Source organism: Brassica oleracea, chromosome C1 (assembly GCF_000695525.1).
Source record: "Brassica oleracea var. oleracea cultivar TO1000 chromosome C1, BOL, whole genome shotgun sequence".
NCBI lineage: Eukaryota > Viridiplantae > Streptophyta > Magnoliopsida > Brassicales > Brassicaceae > Brassica > Brassica oleracea.
In genome coordinates this window covers 1,296,259-1,315,499 of record NC_027748.1, presented here as the reverse complement: position 1 = coordinate 1,315,499, position 19,241 = coordinate 1,296,259, and the positions used below count along the sequence as shown (strand labels likewise).

The window sequence follows — 19,241 nt, the reverse complement described above, 5'->3', positions numbered from 1 at the left end:
GTGTAAAAGATAAAATGAAAAATGTGGCAACACGTCACTGTTTCAACGTTACCAAATTTGCAAATCTACAAATACATTACATCATAAATATCATCCCTTTCAACTTTATCATTTTTAGAAGATAACATCCTAAAAGATTTGTTTCCTTTTTCTTTAACATATTTACCAAAACAAAAGATTTGTTTCCTTTTTACTCAGTTAAAACCATAAAACAAAAACAGATTGACTACTAACAAATCAGATGTAAAAAGGATAAAACAGAAATATGTGGCGACACGTTCGTGACTTTACATTAAAAAACGTAAATTAATCAGACGGCTACGGAGGCACCGCAAGCTATCACCAACCAAGATCAATCCACGTGGACGGTGGTAAACAACCAAAGCATTCACAAAAAGGCAGCGTATATTGAATTGCTGATAGATATCAGCTGACGTGTAGCGGGGTCCACTTATTTAATTAGTTTTATTGTTTTAAGACAAGAAACCAAACTAAATTATAAACAACAGAGAAGACTTTGGTTGAAACCTATATAAAGCGCTCTTCCTTAGCTATTCATATATTCAACGTACATCAATTTCAATTTCGATATATTATTTTTTGTTATTTTATTCTGATTATTGCAATGGCGATGAGGAAGCTTTTGTCGCAGCGTGTGTTCAATGTTTCGAAAATGGCGTCTCAAGGTCTCATGAACTGTCGAATCTCGTCTTCTTCGCTAGCCGTGCGGACCAGGGTTCCTAAAGAACCAGGAGAAGCCACCGTTGATCCGGAGCCTGCTGATACGTGGATGGATATGACCATGATGAAGATGCCGTTTGGAGAGAGTCTGAGGGAGAAGCTTCGAGAAAACGACCGGATTCGATTGGACGGGCTTTTGCCTCCTCCGGTGAAACACGCGGCGGCGGCGAAGAAGACGGAGGCGTTGGGGCTTACTGTGAGAGACGTCAAGAAGTTGCTTAGAGCTGCGCAGATCGAGGTGGTGAAAACGAAGCTGATGGAGACAGGGAAAAGCTGGATCTCTTACAATGAGTTCGTTGGTCTTTGCAATGATTCTTGTTTGGATCCTGCTCAAGGGCCTTGGATCGCTAAGATGCTTGATGATTCAGGAAACGTCATCGTTTTGGGAGATTACGTTTGCTTAAGACCTGATCAGGTAATGATCATTGGTTTTGGTATTTAGAAGTGGTTCTCTGTTTTTAATGAATTATTATTTATTTTTTTAATGAATTGTTTTACCAAACGTTTGTTTTGTGTGACTAGGTAACCAAATCTATCGAGGGCCTGCTTCCTTTACCACAGATCCGTAACCCAAACGACCCAAGGAGAAAGGAGCTGAAAGAGCTAGAAGCTACAAGGAAAGTCATTGACGAGAAAGCACATTCGTTGGTGAGAAGAGAGCTTTGGGCTGGTCTTGGTTACTTGATACTCCAAACCGCGGGGTTCATGAGGCTAACGTTTTGGGAGCTCACGTGGGACGTTATGGAGCCAATCTGTTTCTATGTCACATCCGTATACTTCATGGCGGGTTACGCTTTTTTCCTTAGGACGGCGAAGGAGCCTTCCTTTGAAGGGTTTTACGAGAGTAGGTTTGAGGCTAAACAGAGGAAACTGATGAAGTCTCAAGATTTTGATGTAGGGAGGTATGATGAGCTGAAGAAGATGTTTAATCCAAAGCCTTCTTCAGCTGCTGTTTCCAAGATTCTTGGAGCTTTACATAACTAATCTTTTGATTAAGGGGCATCTTGTTCGATTCGATGTGTCGTTGTCCTAACCTGAGAAAGATAAATTAACAACCAAAAAATGTGTGAAAGAATAGTCCATTAAAGAGAAAAAATATTCGAATAGGTGCGGCTTATATAACATTTGGAGAGTAGAATATAATATTGAATGTTGTATTTTGTAATGAAATATCGAATATACTATCATATATTTTTCCAACAATATCTCCTTGCATATCAATTTTCATCTCTCAAGTGTGAATTTTTTATTCTTTTCAATTGGATACGATTATTGATTTTAGAACTGTATATACACAATCTTAGTAACGCTGAAGAATTATTTCGTTATATTCAATCTTTTCACTTGATCTTTATTGAACTCTGTTTAGTTCTTGAGAGTGTGGTCATCTTCTTAAATAATGGTTTATATGTGGGATAACTTTGGACTAAGGTTTTATGTTATTTTCTCTTAATTATTGACAGATACTCAAGTTCTATGGAACATTTTGAACATTGGTTTTGAGGTTATATTGAATGTATATCTCCTCTTTCGGTGGTAGATGAACTATAGTATCATATATAAATAGATTCGTAGACAGACATACACCCTCAAATCAATACTTAAATCAGTGTAACGTAAAGAGTGATTCACGAAACAAAAGTTTTGCTTGCTTCCACATAGTCTCCGTAGCCATGTTCTTCTTCTTCGCCTTTTGAACTGTTCGTCCTGCAATACTTGTAGTAGATATACTGCAATATGATCTGTTTTGATTTTTTTTTAATTAAGGTAGCAAAATAAAACCTAATGGGAATGCAATGTCATTTTAAAAATTGGCGCTGTGAAAATGGTTAAAAAGGATACAAATAGATCGAGTAGGACGCAGACAATAGCATCAAGCAACCAAGGGAGATTTGCTTTGATACTGTCCCATTCAGTTGTTCTGACAAGAATACTACCAACATATGTTGCATTGGCTACAAGTGCGAATATGAACATAAGTGGATTCAAACCCTGCCAATTATCAAAACATATTGTTAATTGGATCATATACTATTGTAATGCTTTGTTGATTTGTCCAGTTTAGATATTTACCTCGACGCTTCCTCGTTTGATCTTGTTGAATAAAAGTACCGTCCAGATCCAAGATTAGATTAGTATCATAAACAATAAGCAAAGAGAAACTGAACATTAAGGATCAATCAAGACTTGTAAAATACATACGTTGAGCCAGATCTGAGGGACACGACCACCCATGTAAATGGCTGCCATTAGCCATCCCAACCATTGTCCCAATGCGCTATGCTCAACTATTTTTTCCTATATGGAAACAACAATTAATGTTTTGAAACAATTTCTTCGCATTTTCATTTATACAATAAGACGTAATAAAATGTTAGTATTATATAAGTAGGTCCGCGCGCACATTTAGAAGCCGTCTGCTTGAAGCATGTGCATATTTTTCCGCTAGACTCTTGGCCTGCAGAGGAAGGCTAACGGATGCGGCTAAGAACGTTCCAAAACCAGCCTGAGAGGAAGAAGTACACAACGTGTCAATCGTTGTTTCTTCTGCTTAAAGTGATTTTTAGTTCCCAATAAGAATATAATCAAGAAACCTGTCTTGGGATTGGCCTTGGTTGGGTAATGGTCTTAGTCGTTACAACAGGAAGCGTCGACATTGTCTCATCTTCGTCCGAGGAAGAACCACTATCTATTGTCATGGCCGAAGGTCCGCTCTTGGCCACCCGAAAATACGATGTTCCTAAAGGCGGTGTACCACTTCCGGCCAATGATCTCGCTGACCTGAAAAAGAAAAAGTCGCCGGAAATCAGCACCAAGGTGAAGTGTCATGTGACAATATACTGATAAATCATATTAACATATTCGTACGTGTAGGAGTAAAATAATGCATTGATAAATGATTTGCTTGTCACAAACTTTAACTTAACTCGTAATCAAGTTAGAGTGAATTCAATTTAAGCATTTTTACTGATAGGGTTGGCATGGGCGTTCGGGTACCCGTTGGCGTTCGGATCGGGTTTTTCGGGTTTTCGGGTTTACGCTCCTAGGTCCCATACTAAAATTTTATTAGTACGGGCCGGGTTCGGATAATAACACTTCGGGTTCGGTTCAAAATTGTATTGCGTCCTAAAACCCATAAAGTAATCATATATCATACGGATTCGGGTTATATCGGTTCGGTTCGGATATAACCGAAGTAAAAAACAAAATTTTTGAACCAAAACATAAATAAAAATTAATTTATCACACATAAAATTGATAAAGTAACAATAAAATGTTAAATCAAGCATGAAAACAAACATCATTTGTAAACAATATGTATTGCTTTATAGAGAGTAGACTTTTTATTTCAATGAGCAAATTATAAAATACTTATTTATTATTAATTGGTACTTAAACCATTTATTAAAATTTTAATATTTATTATTATATGTCATATTACCACAAATATTGAATTTAATAATTAAAATACTTATATATATTTCAAAATATTTATATTGACTATTAATTTCAGATTTTTTGGGTTACTCGTTCGGGTTCGGTTAATAACACTTTGGGTTCGGATATTTTTTGTACCACCCTACAAGATCCGTTCGGGTATTTTTACATTTCGGATCGGATAACGGATCGGGTTTTTTGGTTCGGATTCGGTTCGGATTTCGGGTTCCAGATTTTATGTCCAGGCCTACTAATACGTACGTGTAATAGAACTCTTTCCGAGGAGAAGCTTTGTAAGATTCCCCTGGGATGGAAATGGCAGATCCCATCGTCTTCGGTGGGTTTAATGGTCTCTTCTCTTCATCTTCTTCATCCTTAACATAATTTCACACCCAAGAGTATTACAATATATACTCAATATGTAATTACTTTTAAAATTAACATAATTAGTACCTTTTGACAGATATTGGTGCGTCTATGTGTACAAAGTCTGTAGATATAGTCGTAGTAGATTGTCTGGATCACCAATACCACGGTGCTCACTGTGTAAAGCTAAAGAAAGAACAAGTTGAGATATAAAATTATAAATAAATTAATTAAGCAGTCGAACCAAATTAAACATATACTCAATTTAACGAAAAAGGACACGTAAGCTTTATGGCGACAGATGTTTATGCGGCGAGTAGACAGCGATTTTACCAAGGCTGTGTAGAACTGAGTCGGCAACTACAATAATAAAAAAGGAAAAGACAAAGTGAGAAAACAACAATTAAGATTTAAACTAAACTATAGTAGTATGAGTACGGTTGTGCAACTTACGGTAGCTGGTTCAAGAAGACACCCGATGAGATTGAAGATATCACTGCACCGATTGATAAAAAGTCGTAAAAATAACTAACGTTAGAGAGATCTAGAGTTTATAAATATATAATAATAATTAAAGATAATAAAGTGTACGGACCCGGCGACCCAAGCGAGGAGGAAAGACAGAGAGACACCATGACTGGACTTTGTACGGAAGTTGGTAATGATCTGAGGAATCTCTGCCACGCCCCAGCAGATAAGGCTAACGATTCCAAGTGCGAACGAGACTTCGTCGTTCAGGTTACAGAGACAGTCATCGAAGTATCTCTCCACCCATCTCACACATGTCTTCTTCTCCTTCAAGCAATAACCTGCATACACCATCTCTCTCTATATCTAGCGCTCTCTCTATGTATGTAATTGTGTGGGTATGTTTATCTATCTCTCTTGGTTATTTTATAAGATTATAGGTAAGGAAAATGACAAATCGTATAAAGGAGATAGGAGAGAACGATATTAATTCATATATATGGGGACCATTTATTGTTTACATGATGAATTGTATACGGGGTCTGCGGAAAACAATATTAATTATCCGCCAAATCTAAGCTTGTTGCTTTGTATTATAGTATAAAAATGTGTCCCGAATCTTAAGCGTGTAATTGAGATGATAAGAATTAGCTAAATATCTTTAGCAACTTGAGGTCAGGAGCTAATAATAATGTGATAGATATTGTTTTTAAAAACCCAAACCAAACATGTCAAGAGATTAATAATAGTCTAATAATAATCGTCTCTACATCGTTAGAAAGAATGATATCATTAAAAATTCAAATGACCAGATAAAACTGTGGTAGGTTAAGGTATTTTGTCCTGAAGAAATGCAATCATCGAAAGGAAAAGGGAAGGATAATAATATCATGCACATACAAAATTAATGTCAAACATGTAAGCATGAGAGAGTGAAGAAAAACGGTCGAGGGTATGATCAATGAGCATATTCTCTTGTACATATTTGATGCCCTGCTGAATATCAGATCTTCAACCTTTGTAGTACATTTGGTAGGTATATTCTTTTTCATGATTCTCCAACACTTAATTGAGTAAATATATACATTTACGTGAACCAAAGCATAATTTCCGAGAAAGTGTCATCTCATTAATAAGAAAAAGCCTTATGTATGGAAAATCGTCATCGTCAGTTATGCTATGTATCAATCTCCTTTGATTTTTTTCATTTATTTGTCGAAAAATCACATAAAATGATAAACATAATTGTTCGGTCGGAAAACTCAATTGAGTTTAACCAAATCTAATCCGGTTTGGTTTGGTTTGTTCTGTCCACTGCCAATGCATAAGTCCAAAGTGTACGAGAAATTAATGGGACTAGACTCCATGATGTTGACGTTGTAAAAGTGAAAAATTGCTGTAAAATTTTCGAACATTATTAATCAACCTAGTTGCATTTGATTGTTGATTGTAATTACTGTTAAACTATTTATTTTTGTATCATTCCCTTTTAGTTGCATTTGATTGTTGATTGTAATTACTGTTAAACAATTTATTTTTGTATCATTCCCTTTTTGTAAAGCATTGGTTAGATTCGAAATAATTACTACTTGCCTATTGGTTATAGATTTTGGAAACCCCGACAACCTACTTGTGGCTGCATCAAACGAACGGTCCAGGTTTTCTTACAGAAATAATTATTTTCCTAGGAAAATAAACGAAGGTGCCATGTAGACTGCGTGGTGGCCGCATCATGTTGCGATGATGATGACATCTTTCACAAAACCCTGACTTCAGAATTTAATGATATTTTTACTGGTGTGGCTATTGAATCATTTATAACAATAATACCTCATGTGACGCAGTCAAATTTGAAGTAAATTTGTTGCACATCAAGTTCTGCAACTAGAAATCATATTTTTTGAAGTAAATTTGTTGTACAACAAGTTCAGTAACTAAAAATCATTATTCTTGTTCGTACGAACGTTCCAAACCACAGTCGAGAGGAACAAACGAAACAATATGCGTCTAGAACTAGTTTAACAGTTACAAAGTTTAGTACGCTATGTCGCCACTTTGTATCGCGCGACAAGTCATCATAGTTAACGATCAAATTCATTAGCAGTAATCCTAAATGAGAGTAATCTACAAACCATTAAATAAGATATGACAATGAGATTTAGAAAAGAAAGAAAGAAACGGCGACGAGGCGCCGCGACAAGTAGTAAGAGTGAGTGGGCGCGACAATTAGTAAGAGTGAGTGGGGAACACGTGTGATCATATCATCATATTATCATCTCTCTTTTGTCCTCGCCTCTATCTCTTATGTCTATCTACAATTCTTCATACCCATCTTCACTTTGGTTTTGTTCCTCACTTTCACTATCATTTGTTGGATAATATCTTCTTTAATCTTTGCAAGTTTAATGATTGAGAACTGATGAAGAGAGACGTCTTCCATTTATCTCTTCTGGACCTCCTCACTGTGTTATTACTTATAGAGCATTCGTAGCTTCACATAATACTATTGGATAATTTCAAACCCGTGGAAACTTAACATATCATTAGATGTTTAATATGTTAAAATAAACACAATAAATAAACTTAAAAAATAGAAAAATAAAGTTTCTATTTAGGTTAGGTTTGTGTTTTTCATATCCTACATGTTAAAGAGAATTGTCTTTCATATAAATAGAGATTATGGAGAAATGTTCCATAAGATTGAGAGAAGATCTAAGAGAAACACATTGAAAGATTTAGTTTTGAGAGAGTTTCTAAATCTAATACGAAGAGAAGCTCTTATAACCTTTGTGTTTGTGCAACTTTAAATACTAACGAGCTTTGTTGATTCTTTTGATAAATTATATTGAATCCGCTACAAATTACCGATATCATATAAGATGCAATGTATTCACAAACTTGTTAGTTAAAGATATTGAACAACAATCATATTATTCAATCGAACATAACACTTTGATGATTATGTGAGTATACTTGTTAGTTAAAGATATTTATTCTCATAATTAAATTGTTTATATCTCTAATAGATGGCTGGCATGCATGTATACTTGTTAATATATTAATCTTTTATATAGACAGATCAATATGCCTAAGTTATACGTTCTACGTTTTTGGCCCTCGTCCTCTCACGGAAGAGAAGAGCCACAATATCTAGATTCTAGAGTGATGATGTACATACAATGTGGATATACAAAGTCTATCCATTCACCTTTTCTTACATAGTTTCTCTATCCATTTTTGGTCCAAATATAATAAAGCACCGTTTGTAATAAGCATAGGCTTTTCTACATATACCAACCATCATCTTTGATAATGAAAAAAGGATTTTGAAATATAACACAATTTTTAATACATTATGAACTCTTTGAACCTTGGCTTTTCTACAGCATAATTGACTTTCCACAATATCTCATACACAACCTCGCTTCTTGTTGAAAAGGTGAAACGTATACTTGGAGGTGGAAACTTTAAAATGCATGTAAAAACGTATACTTGGAGGTGGTGGAAACCTTGACTCTAAAATGTGTATTTAAACTATACATTTTCCCATTTTTTCTTAGTGTATACTCTAAGAACTATAGCAAAGCCTTTTGTTTATCTCTTAATCGTTTCAAACCCCATTTAAGGAAATGTACCGGTCAAGCGAATATGATCAAGGGTTCGCTTCAGACCATGCGTAAGAACAGCTTGGTTACCTTGCCTGAACCCATCCCCGTATGCAGATGAAGAATCTGACTCTATCTGGTGCTTGAAAAACTCACCAAGTTTCTTCTCAAAATCAGACCTCTCACCTTTCTTGGACGATGCAATCGCCACAGCGGCTGATGATGAAGACGAAGAAGAAGATGCAATATCTATCAATGTAGAGCCAGCATAAGTCTCAGATTCCAACCACATGTGAGCTAAAACCTGACATATCCCTTCTTCCACTTCTGGTTTAAGATTTGGATACCCTACTCAAACACACATATACATAGCAAACAAAAACACATCAAAGAGCAATTATTCCCTCCGTTTTAGATTGTACAGATTATAAAATTATTTAATTTTGTATATTTTTAAAAATGAAAATCATTACCTATACAATTAACCATATTTAAACCAATAGAAAAATAAACTAGAGAATAGATTTTGCATTAAAATTCTAAAACGACACTGATGGAGTATTTAACAAGAAGGGAGGACTTTTCAAATTACCATTTAGTCGAAGCCATGCATGCATCATCTCATGAGCTAGGATTGATCCAGTTAACAAACTGTTACAAATGTATTACTAATACGTTAGACGTCTCATCAAGACAATAATTCAGTTTAGGAGTGTGATGAAAAGTGTATACCGGGGAAGTCCATATAAGATGAGAATAGCAGTGACTTCACAACGGCGCACCAGCCTGCAAGGCTCTGTGATCATGTCTATCAACTTGTAGCCTGCACCAATCTTTGGTCTCCTCAACACCTACATGAAAGAAAAAAAATCTCTGATTCAACACAACACACTGTTTGTGGTGGATAACAATTAAACAACAATGTAACTTCCTTACTGTTGTGACAGTTTGTTCTTCAGACAAACAGAGTCCTCTAGTTTCAGGTAAGTGATGATGTCCCTGCAAGAAAATGAGCTTGAGAACAGTGTACGTAAGAAACATAAGAATTAACTAAATGGCGGTGGTTTTACATGTTTCTCTCCTTCCATAGCTTCGTTTAAAGCTGATCTCTCCACCAAGAGCATAGGAATCTGCTGTTCCACTTTCATGTGCAAGCCTTCGTAAAACTCACGTATCTCGAGATACAACGGCTGGCATTCATTAGTGTCCATAATGGCTGAGTCTAGACATTCAAGACACAGCTTTCTTCCATCATCAAGTATCAGATACTTTGTATCTTTCGGCTGCAAAAACATAACATCAAATTACAAAACGCCATTCTTTCCTAATCAGTAGAAATGTTATATGAAAACTGACCTCCATTCTCTCACAGCTACAACATCTAGGAGTTCCATCACGCTCATGTGAAGGACAATACTTCTGCATCCAAAAGGGATGAGCTCTGTACTCAATGAGACCGGCTGGATTTGTAGGAATCTACAGAAGTTTCAATTTAAGCTTTAGTATCAAAAAGTTTGCATAAGATCAATGAGAGAGGTGGGGAATCAATCACTCACAAAGTTATGACAAACATCACATTTTGGATGATGCTGCTCCTTGTAACACAGTTTGTGATAAGGCCTGTTTCCTGACATTGAGAACTGAAACAAAACTTAACAAGTTAGTATTCACCAATGTTCTAAAAATCGCTAGGCAGTGGTTAGACGTTTTATAAAGGATTATTGTTTACGCAGAGGCGTCTAGGCCGATTTTTTGAACGCCTAATTCACAAGATTCAGGATAGTGTAGTACTAAATGTATTTGTTACCACCTCATAGTCTATGATGGGCTTATCACAAGCATGGCAGCAAAAACATTCAGGATGCCAAACGCCACCCATGCAACTCAGAAACCTTCCATGTCCAATCTCAGCTCGGCAACCAGTGCATATCCTCCAAAACAATAATAAAAACAAACTCATTGCAGCATTGTTTTAGAGAATGATTGTGTATGTTATAAAGTATTTACCTAGATGGAACAAGGAAGGGGTATGATGGAAACACACTTCCAGAATCATATCCAGGAGGAGGAGATCCCACATTCATACTTTCTTGAAGAGCCTTTGCGAGCTGCTCGTCTTCCTCTAGCTGAGCTTTGGCGCGTCTAACTTCTTCCTCTTCTAGTCTAGCTTTGGCAAGCTGTTTCTCTAACTCTTCTAGCTCAGCTTCTTCAGCTCTTCGTTTCTCTTCTTCCTCTATTTGAGCTTGAGCTAGCTTTTTCTCCTCTTCTTCTTCTGCTTCCACCTGAGCTCTCATGTGTTCTTCATCATCCTCCTCCTCCTCCTCATCCTCATCTTCATCTTCTTCTTCGGTTTCAGATTTGTATTCTAAAAGAAAACAATCAGCTTAGCAAAGGTAACGTTTGCACACAAAACAATCAGTGGATAGATGATAACCTTACCGATGACTTTCTTTCCTTTGTCATCTTGTGGAATGACACGTTCTTGTTCAGAAAGGGAGAGCGCAATGGCGCATTCAATCTCTTCTTTGTCAAAATCAGATCCTTCCTGAACTCAAAAGTTGACATTTTTTTAGTGTCCACTGAACATAGAAGAAGGATAAAAGATAACTCTTCATTTTACCGCGGAATAACGAGGAGTGTCCAACAAGCTCCTATCCTCTCTATTGTATCTTCTATTGGCTTGTCCATCTGAATACTTATGGCTAGAGCCTTTAAGGATCTTAGTAAGCCACCCCATTGGCACCAACAACCTCTTACCTGCAAAGAGAAACACATTCTTAATGTATCCAAATATGAGAAGAAGAAACTCCATTGTTTTTTTTTTTTAATTATTCCTCATTAACAAAGAATGAAACTGAGATAAAAGATCCAACAAAAGAAACTGATTATCCAGGAAAACAACAATTGAAAGAAAGGTATAAATAAAGGATTGCATCAGAATAATAAAAAGGGTTACCAAATCTTGAAGATTGGATTGAGATTATGTAATAGTTTATTACAAAGCAAACCCCAAAGTATCCAATTTTTCTAATTAATTCCAGAAAAAAACAGAGGACAGCACTAAGCTAAGAGGTTTATCCAAATCTTCATCAAAACAATCGAACTAGCTTATAGGGGAACAAGAGACATTCATCATTCTAAATACCCATGTAACAAAATCGAAGCTTTCTAAAGAGAATACTCTGTTCTGTTCCTGTTACAGAGATGTAATCTAAGTAGAAAGGCAAGAACAGAGCATAGAGAAATTAGAAGTTTACCTGAAAGAGATGAAGGGAAATTGACAAGATTAGAATAAGAATCGGATCAGAAACGAAAACCCAATAGTCATGATTATTCAACTTCTCTCAATTCTTATAAAAATCAAAACTTTACTTCAGGGAATGGACAGCAGAAACAGAGAGAGAAGGGACACTTGAATTCGAAGCAAAAGACTTTAGCTTTTAGGACCCGTGGCTGTTAATTGTCTTAAAAAGCGTGAAGAAAGCTTTATTAATGAAGGGGATAGGATGAGTAGAGAATAATCTCCATTAGAACGCACTTAAAGGTGATAACTTTATGGAGAGAGAGAGAGAGAGGAAGATGGGGGAATGGTTACATATGATGTTATTTGGGTTAAGAAGGTCAAGCAAGTGGGGGCACACTTGTAAACAAAAATCAAATGTTTTGAAAAACTTTAAGACAGAGTTGGTGTTTACTAGCATTACCACTATTGAAACATGATCTTTGAAACATGATCTTTGACACTTAAAGCATGATTATTGGGGGGTTTTTAGGCTGGATTTCTTAGCGGAATCCGTTTCTTAACTTTTAACTAAAAAAACTAAAAATCAGTTTTTAAATAAGAGTTTTAAGAGTTATTATATTCTAATAAGAACTTCACTCTAATAACCTCTCAATAATCATGTTATTTCTTTTTTTCCGTAGCTTTTTCTTTTCAACATTTGAAGTTAATTTTTGCTCATCGGTTTGATCATTAGCATTTGATCTGAACCTCGTACTATGTTACATAAGCATGGTTACACGGAAACACAGACAAAACATTAAAACAATATGTCAACTTAAGTAGGTAATAAGGGTCATCTAATAGTTTATTTACGTCGACCTAATGCATTATTACATACGACCAAATTAATTGGAAATATATATATTTTGGATGATTTCAACTAAATGATAGACGATCCATCGCCATTGGGAGATTAATGAATTTTAACATTGTTGTTTTCTATATTATTATTTTATTTTGTGGTTGAGAGATATTTGTTTTGGCTAGAAGGGTCAAGAGTATTCGGTAGGTTACATCAACAATCAAATTTGAGAAAGAAAAAGAAAAAGAAACAAAGATGAAAAACGTGTATGTTAATGTATTTAGCGGATCAATTAAAAAAAATTAGCCGATCAATTAAAACTTAACACCGTCTTGTATAAAAAAATGAGAAATAAAAGTTTCTAATCTTTTTGTAAAATATAAAAATTTCGTTGTATAAAAATCAAAATAAAAAATGTATATTCATAATATAGTAATAAATTAATGTCAAAAATATATATTCAGATTTTGTTTTGATAATTTGTTCTGATTGTTTTAGTAGTAGTTGAACTAAGTGACGTTCTCTATATTGTGATGCCACTCACGTCTTACGCAAGCAGTGAGTAAATTCCTGCAACAGAACAAAACTTATTTGTTACAATTTGTCATCAAAGTTGTTATCAACTGGCTTAAAAATAATCCAATTTATTCACAAATATAAACTCCTCGTTGACCATAATTTAGATTCAGTGGACATCTTACATTTGATATCACTTACCCAAGTCAAGAAATTGAACTAGGCTTCTTAAGGCCCATATATAATTAGGCTTTACTGTTCTAGACAATAATATTTGGGTTATGGATTAGCGAAACGAGTCACTAATTTTTGGGCCGCATGTAAGCGATATAATTTCTCATACCATACCTAAAAAAGGAGTGAACAAGATTTTGAAGCTGGTGATGGATGATTCATGAAACAGGCTGTCAGCCTTTCAAGCTTAAGAAATTGAAACACGTCGCAGATTGAGACATGGACCACAATTCTCACGTGCCCGTGGCCATCCCTTACCGGGGTTTCCACGTGAACCAATCAAACTAAGATGTGTTCTGCGTTTCTTGGCCATTTTTATAGATGTGAAATTGTGAACAAAGCCTCGAGACTTTTTTTTCCGACAGCCTCATGCATGCATGAACATTAAAAAAATAATTAAACCGAATGAGTTTCATGAAGATATATATATATATATCTTGTATATGAATTATAAGTTACATACTTATCCAAACTATAAGATGGTCCTAACCAATTATTGGTGTTATATGATACTATAGACGAGGATATAAATTATATGAATTCGCAAAGATTGTAATATTTTTATGTAGGTTTATACTATTCTATTGAAATCCAAAACAAATGCAAATATAATACTGGAAAATGGAGCGGCTGCAGACGATGAGAATGTTGGTCCCTTGGACCTTCCAACATAAATCATTTTTGCTTCTTTGGTTTCTCTTCATTTGATGATTTTTTGCCTTATTTAATTAAACCAATTCTTATGTGTATACTTAATTACCTGTGCGTTGGTAAAACTGGAAGAAAATTTCGTTGACTCCACACATAGAATCTGGTTTTTCATTTCTTCTCAGAATCAGGAAACAAGAACGTAATTTTGAAAAAAAGAACGTAATTTTGATTTCATATCCCAGACGAATTATCTAATTTATTTCGTTTAGACATAACTTTTCATGTTGAAATAATAGATTATTATTTTCAAAAATTAATTTATTCTCTTTGGCCAAGTCAAGAGTCATTTTCTGTACAGTCTTTACATAGTTACAACTTACGTTTACTTAGTCATAGTCATGCCTGGCACATGAATTAACTCTCTGAGATGTTGAAATATTAAATAATCAAAATACAAAAGACAAAAACAAACACTTTTTCCTTTCCATTTCATTAATTTACTACAGAGTGTTGGATATACTAGGGTTATTGTCTATTTAACTTTTTACGTACAATTATAGACGATGGTTATTTTTATTTATTTTTTAAACTCGACTATGGTTATTTTGATATAATGTATATCCAACTTTCTGTTTTTGTACTTAGTCCTAGTGTTATACAACTAAAACTCTAAAAGATAAAACGATATTTTTTTTGTTCTATATTATATATGTATTATTATTAACCAAAACATGTGATTTTGTAACGGAGATTTGCAATGTGCAAGTACATATTGACTATCAAAGAACCAAAAATAGTAAATCTTGGTTAGTATATATATATATATATAATTTAGTTTTGTGTATGTTTAAATCAGAGATCAATAAATAGAATTATATTCTAGTTGAATTATATTAATCTTTAACTAGACTGTAACTATAAATTATGTCGAATCTAGTTGAACTATATTTTGTTTTCAATATTTTTGTTAACAAGGAAGTTTTGGCAACCAGCTTATGGGTTTTTGTCAATCCTTCAAAAGCATAACCTCAGACTTTAATCTACTTCATTTTCTTGCCGCTAACCGTACTTTGCAGTTACTGACTTTGAACCTGCTGCTAGAATTATAGTGTATACATACCAGATATATTCTAATTACTGATCACACTACTCAATGATATGTTTTGGTGAGAATCTTACATTAGACATATTCTACATCCTATAACCTAAAAAAACAATACATCCTAGAACCTACATGACTATTGATGCCAAAGCATAAATACCATCTTTAATCAAAAGCCTTTATGTTTTGGAAGTAAATTATTCGAACAATGATAAAACAAACCCACTAATTAAGATAGTAGTGAGCAAAACTTCAAATAAACATGTCACGATTCCTAGATTTTGATAGTTTTCATAGACACACATACGTTGCATATGTACGTTTGTATTTAAAGAGCAAATAAATGAATACTTCACAAAGGCAAACCTAATAGCTAGTGAGCTTGTCACACCATTAAATAGAAAACACTCTGAAGTTGCAAAAATAACAGTATTAAAAAGACAATGATAAAAACATAATAAAAGCGAGAAATTATCATAAAGTCTATTAAATAAAATAAAAGATAAGATAAGATAAGCTAAAATAAAAATAAAGATGAAAGGAACAATTAGACACTAAAAGGACAAGGAATAAGAAGGGACCATCGCTGTCATTTTCACTACTCTCTGTGTGGTCTCACACTCCCATTACTCATACATAAAAATCAAATTTATTTGTCTCCTTCTTATCATTTTTTTTCCTTTGAAACACAATGTCTCCTTCTTATCTATTTTAACAATTTAACATCGTATTATTAAGTTTCCTGAAATGGATTTTCCTTTGCATAAACCAGTAAAAAATAGACGACTTTACAAGAAAAACAAACAAAATCATCGTGTTTTCGCACTTTTGCAAGACTTTATTGTATTTGTATAATGAACACATTTGTCATCTAGCCTCCTCTTTTTGTCATATCCATCCGCAATTATGACAATTTTGATTCCCATTAAAAAAAATAAAACATAAAAAACGAAAGAAAAGAATTTTACTTGAAAAAATAGTTGATCACACAAAAAAGCAGATACTAACGGGACGATACAATACATTTTGTAATTTAAGCAAATCATAAAATTTGAGTTCTTAACATCTTCGACGGAGCCTCGCCGCCTAATTTATACGATTGTATTCGATACAAATATTGTAGCACCACACGGGCAACTCATAAACTCATGAGGAATAGCAATTCATATGACCACGATTGGTGGATGTGAAATCAAATGATATGTTGACAAGACAATAATTCAAACCTATGAGGCTATGAGCCTATTTTATGAGTCGTTGTAAGAGCAACATTATCAATGGCAACTCTTAGCAAACATCTTAGAATATTTAATGACTATTTTTAGTCTAAGAAGTTTTGTAAGATACTTAACTAAAATACTACATTATCAATAGAACTTTTCGAAGGTTCTTAGGTTAAAAATATTATTTTTATTTATAAATAGTAATTAAGATATATCCATTTATATTCAATACATTAAAAAAAAACTTTTTATTTCATTAAATTAAAATTACAAACATTTTATTACATTCCATTTAAAAAAATTAAAAATAATAGCTAACACACATTTTATTCAATTCACAAAAACTTAAAAATCATTGGTTATTTGGAAGATGTCCAAATTTTGCCCAAATATTTTCAATCAAATCGAATTTTAATTGTTCATGGGCTTGTCTGTTACGAACGCTCGATCGACGATCCATTGCAGTGCCGAGATTTGAATTCGGAGTAACGGTGAATGTATCCTTTTCTTCGCTTTCTTGAAATTCTCTCTAGTTATACTGAGTGAATGTTGAACGTTCATCCTCGACAATCATATTATGGAGTATGATGCATGCTTTCATAATATTTGCTATTTTTTCTTTATCCCATAACTTAGATGGATTTTTCACTACGGCAAATCTAGCTTGCAGAACTCCGAAGGCACGCTCCACATCTTTTCGAACAGCTTCTTGGGTTTTAGCAAATAACGAATGTTTCTCACTTTGTGGAAGTCGGATAGATTGAATAAAAGTCGCCCATTTCGGACAAATACCATCAGTGAGATAATATGCCAAATGGTATGGATTACCATTAACACAGAAGTTCACTTGTGGCGCTATTCCGTTAATAATGTCATCAAAAACGGGTGATTGATCGAGAATATTAAAATCGTTCATAGTACCTGGAGCTCCAAAAAATGCGTGCCATATCCAGAGGTCACTTGAAGCTACCGCCTCCAAAACAATTGTTGGTTTTTCGGTTCCTCGTGAATACATTCCTTTCCAAGCAGTGGGGCAATTCTTCCACTCCCAATGCATACAGTCGATGCTGCCAACCATCCCCGGAAATCCACGTTGTTCTCCTATATAGAGAAGTCTTTGCAGATCCTCGTGTGTGGGACGGCGGAGGTATTCATCACCAAACAAGCTGATTATTCCGGTGGTAAAATTGTGCAAACATTTCCGAGCTGTCGTTTCAGCAAGCCGGACATACTCATCAAGTGAATCAGCTGCACCGCCATATGCCAACTGTCGAATTGCTGCAGTACATTTTTGTAGGGGTGTTAGACTAGACCGTCCGGTACAATCTTTGCCTAGTTGAAAATACGGTATGTTGGTTGTGAGACGATTCACAATACGCAGGAACAATAATTTGTTCATTCGAAACCGTCGTCGGAATAATTGAACATTATAAGTTGGAGTCTCGCAAAAGTAATCATTCCAGAGCATCTGGTGGCCGTCTTCTCGGTGCCTCTCCATATAAATACGTTGCTTCCGCTCTTTTGGTTCTTCATCAAAGTTTTGAACGTAATCATTAACATAATCTTCAACGTAATCATTAACATAATCTTCATCATCGTCATCGTTATGGTAGTGATAATGAGAAGAAGATGCCATTAGAGTTTTTTTACATTTAAAATGAAGAGTTGATGAAAGGGGAGGGATGTCTTTAAATTGCCAATGATCTTTCATATTTATAGGGGCAAATAAGCTCTTCTCGTGATACAACTTGTGAATGTATATTGTGTTCTCGTGATACAACTTGTGAATGTATATTGTGTTCTCGTGATACAACTTGTGAATGTATATTGTGTTCTCGTGATACAACTTGTGAATGTATATTGTGTTCTCGTGATACAACTTGTGAATGTATATTGTGTTCTCGTGATACAACTTGTGAATGTATATTGTGTTCTCGTGATACAACTTGTGAATGTATATTGTGTTCTCGTGATACAACTTGTGAATGTATATTGTGTTCTCGTGATACAACTTGTGAATGTATATTGTTTTGTTGTGGAAGTAAAAAACAACTCATGTGACTCTTACACCTTTGAATTATTATGTTGTACCTTTGAATTATTATGTTGTTTAAAGTGGTATAGTGTGATGAATCTGAAGGCTGGCTGTAACTATATCGGCCCATTTTTACGAATTAAACCTGCAAAAAAAAATTGAAAGTAAGTCAATAGTAGCCTTAAGATGATAGACAAGTATATCAAATGTCGAAAATACATTTTTTTAAGAACTACCAAGCAGAAAAACATTTAGGTAAATACATTTACTACACATGGGAACTACCAACACATTTCATGAAATACAAACATAGTAACTAGTTCAGGAAATACAAACAGATATCTCAGCAACAGATAGTCAGAAATACTGAGCGAGCAGCTTGTTCTTGACAATCTCTTCAGCCTCGCTTAGTGGTCCTGTCTTGGCTAACAGTGTGTCTAAAATGGCAAGCTTTGACAGTCTCTCTTTCATCTCCATCACAGTAGTAACATCAGCAAGAGACTTTCCTTGACCCACCTTCCTTCTTGCTTTAGTCGCTTTGACACCTTCAGGCCGGACCTCTTCTCACCAACAGTGGTGCTTGAGGTCACTGAACATTCCTCTCCAGCTTTTCGATTTGAACTCCCAGTGGGTTTAGTGGGTTTAGGAGTGTTAAAACTGAGCCATTTCTGCTCAAACCTCAACACGCACCACGCATACTCAAGATTGAATTTTCTCTTGTGATCAGCGTAGTAGATATCATAAGCCATCTTGAGGACGTCAGTCTCGCTCTGACCA

General features: G+C 34.8%; 4 protein-coding genes across 4 annotated transcripts; 1 reads left to right on the top strand and 3 right to left on the bottom strand.

The window, feature by feature from the left end:
• Positions 1-502: 502 nt before the first annotated feature.
• On the top strand, positions 503-2,192 carry LOC106324010 (calcium uniporter protein 1, mitochondrial). The gene is made up of 2 exons (XM_013762041.1): positions 503-1,156; positions 1,264-2,192. Exons 1-2 carry the CDS (start codon positions 626-628, stop codon positions 1,723-1,725), a joined length of 993 nt encoding a protein of 330 aa, XP_013617495.1. The 5' UTR covers positions 503-625; the 3' UTR covers positions 1,726-2,192.
• An 89-nt stretch (positions 2,193-2,281) lies between these two features.
• Positions 2,282-5,410, bottom strand: LOC106324004 (probable vacuolar amino acid transporter YPQ3). The gene is made up of 11 exons (XM_013762034.1): positions 5,141-5,410; positions 4,999-5,041; positions 4,879-4,905; positions 4,633-4,731; positions 4,441-4,553; positions 3,336-3,522; positions 3,146-3,247; positions 2,944-3,039; positions 2,815-2,835; positions 2,584-2,733; positions 2,282-2,483 (listed from the first exon to the last, which is right to left on the bottom strand). The coding sequence occupies exons 1-11, from the start codon at positions 5,365-5,367 to the stop codon at positions 2,370-2,372; spliced, it is 1,179 nt and encodes a 392-aa protein (XP_013617488.1). The 5' UTR covers positions 5,368-5,410; the 3' UTR covers positions 2,282-2,369.
• A 3,055-nt stretch (positions 5,411-8,465) lies between these two features.
• LOC106294872 (protein DA1-related 1) lies at positions 8,466-12,275 on the bottom strand. Its single transcript, XM_013730600.1, has 12 exons — positions 11,876-12,275; positions 11,239-11,375; positions 11,058-11,163; positions 10,626-10,983; positions 10,429-10,549; positions 10,175-10,258; positions 9,975-10,094; positions 9,689-9,901; positions 9,555-9,617; positions 9,351-9,469; positions 9,211-9,269; positions 8,466-8,966 (listed from the first exon to the last, which is right to left on the bottom strand). Exons 2-12 carry the CDS (start codon positions 11,353-11,355, stop codon positions 8,635-8,637), a joined length of 1,692 nt encoding a protein of 563 aa, XP_013586054.1. The 5' UTR covers positions 11,356-11,375; positions 11,876-12,275; the 3' UTR covers positions 8,466-8,634.
• Positions 12,276-16,958: 4,683 nt separating this feature from the next.
• LOC106328737 lies at positions 16,959-18,221 on the bottom strand. Its single transcript, XM_013767238.1, has 2 exons — positions 17,692-18,221; positions 16,959-17,562 (listed from the first exon to the last, which is right to left on the bottom strand). The coding sequence occupies exons 1-2, from the start codon at positions 18,138-18,140 to the stop codon at positions 16,959-16,961; spliced, it is 1,053 nt and encodes a 350-aa protein (XP_013622692.1). The 5' UTR covers positions 18,141-18,221.
• Positions 18,222-19,241: the final 1,020 nt, after the last annotated feature.